Source organism: Gopherus evgoodei, chromosome 23, assembly GCF_007399415.2.
Source record: "Gopherus evgoodei ecotype Sinaloan lineage chromosome 23, rGopEvg1_v1.p, whole genome shotgun sequence".
Lineage (NCBI taxonomy): Eukaryota > Metazoa > Chordata > Testudines > Testudinidae > Gopherus > Gopherus evgoodei.
Genome location: NC_044344.1, coordinates 631869 through 638833, shown reverse-complemented (window position 1 = coordinate 638833; position 6965 = coordinate 631869). Strand labels below are relative to the sequence as shown.

General features: G+C 42.4%; 1 protein-coding gene across 5 annotated transcripts in view; it reads right to left on the bottom strand.

The window, feature by feature from the left end:
- Window positions 1-4748: 4748 nt before the first annotated feature.
- Window positions 4749-6965, bottom strand: part of BRCA1 (BRCA1 DNA repair associated) — a 48648-nt gene continuing 46431 nt past the window's right edge. For 4 of the 5 annotated variants that reach the window (XM_030541134.1, XM_030541133.1, XM_030541132.1 and 1 more), the window contains one exon: window positions 4749-6065. In XM_030541134.1, coding sequence (XP_030396994.1) covers window positions 5959-6065 — 107 coding nt within the window. In that variant the 3' untranslated portion in view covers window positions 4749-5958. The remainder of the gene's footprint in view (window positions 6066-6965) is intronic. The other variant, XM_030541137.1, reaches the window with a different exon arrangement.

Below are 6965 nucleotides of genomic sequence, written 5' to 3'. Positions count from 1 at the left end.
AGAGATGCCATGACAATACTCATTGTTGCTCTAGCTTCATTTTTTCTATTTTACATGCAGTCCATTGGCCTAGCACTAGTTGCATATGCACACACACGCTGTAGGAACACAGAATCCTTTCACCTGCTTATTCACCAGCACCTAAAGAGACTGTCTATCCAAACCTCTATATGGCATTCATTAATGCAATATTTGTACATCTAAGACAAACCGTTATTTCAGTGAGGATCCCACATTCACACTCCAGGGAAGTCGGGTTAGATTTCTAGAGAGGGACTGAACTTAGACTTGATGAGATGACACTCATGTTCCCAAACTGCAAGAGGACTGAGGCTAGATACACAGAAAATTGGAAACAGGAGATGGGGCAAGAGAGCATGGTTTCAAGTCAGCCTTCTTTACATCTTGCTTAAGTTTTCCTCACTGTTTTGTTCATCTGAAGTTACGAGGCCAAAAATTAAACCAGGAAAATCAAAGCAAGAACATAAGAACGGCCGTACCGAGTCAGACCAAAGGAGAGTTTTCTTGCCTGAGCTGGAACTTGTTCAAGAGCTGATGTGACATTTTAGGCTCCTTTCAGGTTGTGATAGCTGTTAAAATCTTGTAAAATGTTCCTGATTGCTAGAGGCAGCCAAGCAGTGAGAGAGGCCAGATTCCTTGAAGGAGGTAATAACCTCATTAGAAGACATTCGAAAGAGAACAGGTTTCAGATTGATGAGGCAGTGTGGTTGCTGGGAGATTGTAGGGGGCAGGAGCTGTACAGAACAGAAGTTACTGGAGGAAATTAAAGTCCAAGATAAAAAAACTGTTATACAGACGTAGGGAGGAGAGAAGGAATAAGAATAAACAACATGGAAGTCAGAAGCATGATGTGGTCCCTCTGAGAAAACATAGAACCAAAGTGCATCAAAGGAGAAGAGTCTATAACAGATGCAGAGAAGGAAGAGAGAAAAGATGGTTAAATGTGGCCCTGCTCACCTAGGGCCAGATTGGGATGCTTTAAATTACTATTTCAAGTGGGCAAGTTATTTCAGCCTGGCCCTTTGATTCTTAGCACTACAAGGTAGAGGAGGGCATCTTCTCTCAAGTCACCTCCTTTAACCCAGCACATACCCGTGACGCTGAAGGAAAGGGGGCCTATGCAGAGAAGGAGTGATGGTGACTATGCCCATTTTGTTGCCTTCAGAATTCCAATCAGCCTCCGGGAAAGCAAACGTCGCCTTTTCCTCTCTGGAGGAGGCTAGCCTGTTTTTGGATCAACTTTTGTCAAAACTCCAAGGCAGAGGCGGCGATGATCATTTCTGACACGAATGCAGACAGCTGGGGCTCATGCCAGTAGAAATTTGCTCTTAGCAGCTGTAGTTACTATTAGACTCCACGACCATCATTGCAATATGTGTAAAAGTGAGACATAGGAGAAGGAAGGGAGATGCAACTCTACTACCACCTTATTTGGAGAGCAATCTCAATGATCCCTTTCTAGGTGTGAGAGGGGCATTCAGTCAATCACAGGCCTTTGCCACAATGCTCACAACAAAGGAAACAATCTAATTAGGATTGTGTTTGTGACTCTCACACTGCACTACTAGGAACTGGACTGAGGCCCCACCCCGTTCACTTCCCAGGAGTCAATGGTAGGGAGTTCCGAGGACAACTCACCAGAGCAGGACTGGAACCAGTGGAGATGGAAGGCTCCAACTCAATGGCAAACTAAAGACCCAGTGTCAATTCTATTAGCTGAGTCTCCCCCTTTTTCTTGCTATTTTAACAGTAATTGACAGGCTGTCCCTGCATTCTCTCTCCTTATTTCCCCGACACTGTGTTGTAACAATCGGGAGCAGATCATCAAGGAAACATTCCAACCACAAGCAAAAATAAAGAACCATCCACCAAAATGTATACCATCCAAACCAACCCATACACACATACTGTCATACAAATTTACAGGAAGAAAGTGCAGTGGCAACATCAGCCGTAACTGTTCTAATCCCTCAGCAATCTAGGAAAATCCAACTTTCACCCAAAACAAACTGATACAAACAGGAAATCTCTGCACCAAGAACCACTGCTCAAGGCCTTTCTCTTCAGCCCTTTGCCTGAGTTTTGCATTTTGTGTAACTTTATGCAGAGCCCCTGTATGCTATTGCTTGTTGTGTGTGGCCTTTCTGTAATAGCTGTAGGCTCATTCAGGGGATGACATGGGTGCAGGGTGTGTGACAGATATTGCAATCCCATGCGCTATCTTTGGGGACCATACTGTATAGTTATGCATCATAGTGGGCCTGGGGTTCTCTGCAAATCCAGCAGGGAAGGTTCCCAGGAACCAAAACAGTGAGTGATATAACTTTAGATAATGTTTTACCTCTCAGCCATTACAGTGGATATAAATTACTTAAACTATAGATAAGTATCCCTTCACTTCAATATTTGCTTTTAGCAGCGGTAGTTACAGACATGGCTGTTTTTCCAAGGATTTTACTTGGCTCAACTTTTCTGCTGGTGTAGTGTGAGACATCCAAATTAAGTCTGATATTTCTCCATCGCTGTATATACTTGAATCTAAGTGTTAGTTCTGCCATCACAATATTGTTTACTCAGACTTCACACTGATGTTACCAGCCCTCTCCATGCCTGAGAACCAGTTAAATTCATATCTACTGCTCAAATCCTAGGGAAGCTTGTTAGTTTTGAATAATTTCAACGCCATGCAAGCTAGCAATTGCCAACTGCTATTTAATGGAATTAGTTAGCTAGAGCAGCAGTTCTCAAACCTTAGCAATCCCAGGACCCCCATTTTGATTTTAAAATTTTTGTGGACCCCTACGCCCCCTGCTCAGCCCCAAGCCCCACCTCCACTCTGCCCCTTCCCCCCCAAGAACCCACCCCACCCCTGTCCTCCTCGCTCCTTCCGTTGAACAGCTGTTCCATGGCATGCAGGAGGCACTGGGAGGGAGGGGGAAGAGTCACGGACCTCAGTTTCAGAAATGTTGAGCTAGAGATCTGAGTGAGCCTCAGCCCTATTGGATTCAGACGGAAATGTAAGTCACACCTTTCTGGTAATGCTTTCCCCAACAACAACACATTTATCAGTATAAATCATTGGCAAAGCACAACTCCGGCAATCCAGGAGCATGGAGAGAGAAAAGCCTCTCTGGAACTTCATGCTCATCCATAATTTTGTTCTGTTTCTAATCCTAAGGAGCTGTAGTGCCTTAGATATGTCGAAGATCTTTTTTGGATTCACCTACTGCACAAAGTCACCCCAGGATATCACAAAGCACACGCAATCCTGATTACTAGCAGTTTCCCCTCAGATTGTCCTGATGAAGCTGGCAGTTGAGCTTTTAGCTGCAGAATACTGTCAGACTAGAGCAGATACCCACAGTTTAGCTGCACAATCTGCTATGTCCTAGGGGCTTGGTTTCAGTCATTACGCATCAGCGATGTGCCGGAATGCAGCCTTTTCACAGGGAACAGAGAAAAGTCTCAGGACAGAGACACTAGAAAGCTGCAGGAAACATGCCAATACAATATGAAATCTGAATCTATGATAACAAAGCGTCCCTCATGATGGGACTGCAATTTATTGAAGCCATGTGATTTAACCAGATTTTAAATTGGGTGAAGCTAGTTAATTTCCCCCTGCAGGCTCTACAAGTCCTTCTCTGAGCTCTAGGCTCACACTCTCACCCTGGGAGCTCCCTATGACATCCACGAACTTTGCCCATGAGGTGAAGGGTCATCACTATGTGATGTGACTCTCTCCCTTTTCATAGGCTGCTCTTCAGGACTCCCAGCCCTTCCTGACCTGAAGCATGAGAGGGAGGAAAATTGCACCTAGTCTCCAGCTTAAAGCACTGCCCTTGGGCTGACCTAAAGCTGGTAATTTTTTTTTTTTTTTTAAATGGCAAACAGAATGAGGAGGAAAGAGAAAACGATCTGGTGAACATAAAGTTCTAATGCATCCAAAACCAGAAAATACACCTTAGGGCGGAGGGGCAAGTTGCAGCTTTAATTAATCCCTATGTTAACGTAAAAAAAAGTAAGTAATCCTCAACTGGGTTCTCAAAATAATTGAACTTTCCACTCAAAACTTAACTCAGATGATTACTATGCAAAATTTGCACATGGTATTGCTCAGAAACAACTTCCAGAAACCTTGTCACCTGTACAGTAGCTTTTCACAGAGGGAGGACGACAGCGTCACACGTATTGTGCCTACTGACAATAATCTAGCAGGAACTATTACATTACCTCCTGGAAAGGACAACTCTCATGTCCAGATCAGAGGAACAATTTCACAGTGGCAGCTGTGAGAGGAGCGCGGTCTTTCCCTCTCATCTAGCAGGCAACATTTACCTCCCTCTCCCCATAGCTACAATCTTTTGAGAGGCAGATAAAAAAGCCAATGTGGACTCCAAAGATAAGAGGAATGTCAGCCTGAAGGTGAGGCTGTGTTGAACAGCGGTGACAGTTATGAAATACTGTCACACAAGCTTGGAAAAGGAACCAAAAAAAGGAAAAACAGCAATATAAACCGACTGAGGCAAATGCTCCCAGCACTCATCTTACTCGCAGTAAGTCCTAGCTAGACTACATCTGCTTGTGTTTGACACTTGATAACACATCTGCTTCTCATTCTGATGGAACATACATACAATTGTGTCTCCAGCTCTGAAATTCCAATTTATAATTATAAAATCTCTTCCAGTTGGCGGCCTCCTCCTCCACCTCCCCCCATCGCCAGGAGATTAGATTTAGAAATACTTCCATATGGGTCTCAGTGCCAAGGCTGAATGGCTGATTCACATCCAGAGAGCTGCACAATTAAGGAAAATACTTGCCAGTCACATTTATTTGCTCTGAATATTCTAACATTTACAAATATACTTTATACAAATATTCTAGACCAGCCTAGTGCAGGTCATTGTATCAAACAATTCTTTGAACTGTACTATAAACATTTTTTTAAAAATATAACTTTATGAAAACAGTTTCTCTGCTCTGAAAGTACAATATTATTTATGAAGGTGGATTCCTTGGCAACAGGCAAAAGCAATATGTTCTTTCTACTTGTGACCTCTCATTTTGCAGGCATGAAGTATTAGGATCAAAGAGTTTTTTAGGGCTTATTATAGGTAGCAAGGATGTGACAATACATCTTGTTCACTTTTACATCAGGATGCTATAAACAGTCTCAAATAGAACTAAAATTATCACAAAGCAATCACTAACAGAGGTTAAGGAATGATTCACTTTAACTTGTTAGTGACTGGTGGTTAAGTTGGCTTCTTTGTTTAGGCTCTCTCTTGCAGATAAGTTTTTAGGATAGAAAAATTGTGTTAAGTGCCAACTAACAACAAAAGAGCTGTTTGTACTATTTTCAAAACAGCTTTTCCCATGGTCCAGAATAAAATGAGTTGATGTACCATTGATCCCAAAACGATTCTATTTCAATTGTTGGCATAAGCACTATACAGTGGGTATTTATGCAAGCAAAAATCAGGGAGATAAACGGCACTTGCACGGCTGAGTTAATTCAAGCCCCAAGCTCCATATAACTCTTGTAAATGGTTATGTTTCCAAAACATCCTGGAGTAAATAGTCAGGACCTGGCTGGGGCGGTAAATAATGCATTAGTGTTTCTCTTTGGAGATCGGGCTTTAAATCCCTGATAGGTGACAAACGTGTTTGACTCACTACATACGTTTTATAGGGCTACTTTGAGCAAGAAGTTTTACAGTCTTTAAACAGTAGCAGTTAAGCAACTTTTATAGTGCAAAGGCAGAATTAAATATTTTTGTGCTGATTGAAGTAAAACTTTGGATAATTTGTCTTGAAACAACATTGCTTATTAAATGACAAATGGTGTACAAGATATTCTAAAAATACCTGGTCCTTAAGTGCCTGCACTGGCAAGGATTTCTGAGCAATGGGAACAGAAGAGCAGCAGCACCATCATGATTGGGAGACAAGGTAGGTATCAAACTCCTGACACTCATAGCATGCAACGCTGTCTAAAACCCACTCTCGAGTCACCATGGCAGTACACTTCTGTTGGATTGCTGCAAAACAAAATATGAATGATAAAATCATATCTGTGTGTCAGGGAGAGATTCTGATTGCGAGCTATTCTATTTCAGCATTATTTTCATTAACAGTGTTCAAAATATCATTTCATGTCAGTTACATGGTGGCTACTACTCTACATGTCCTGATATTGCATAAAATGCAGCTGTTTCATGGCCACTTGACAAATCGTCAGTATCTACACAGGAACTCCTTAAACTGCCATACAAGAGAGCTGAGCAGTCTTTGATGAGCATCACTAAGGGATTTCCAGATCACAGACTCAGTTTCTCCATGCACACACACATATGTGGGGCATGTTTCTAGACAGGTGAGGACACACTCATAGGGGAGGATGGCACAAAAAGGTGTTTGTGGCATTAAAATGCTCCCAGGTTACATGCATTTTTCAGTTTAGGTGAGGTGGGAGAAAAAGAAACTAAGGAATCCTCTTGTCCCAACCCCTGCCCAGAAGGCTGAATGTCAAGGGGGCTGTGTCTTTTTTAAATAAGTGCGGTGGATGGCCAGAGACAAGTGAGGTTTTTATATTTTATTTTGGGGTTAGGGTGTACTGGTGCTTGAATGGTTGGAAAAGGAAGATTAGTTGGCCGCTTACTGCTGGGTGTTTTGTCTCAGCTGAGGTTTTCTACTAGATCTCACTGGTCTCTACAATGCAAAGCCTCTCCTAAACTCTGTAAATTTTAGAAAGTAGCCCTGCTGCCAGGGATAGATTTCAGTTAAACATGACTCTGGAGACATGCAGGATACATGGGCTGGCAGTTTATTTTAGTGCATATTTATATTCACATTTCATTACAACCTTCCTACTACACATCAGGCTAGCAGACTGCCTGGCAAATCACTTCTCAGGACTTTGTTTACTCTCAAGATAGGTA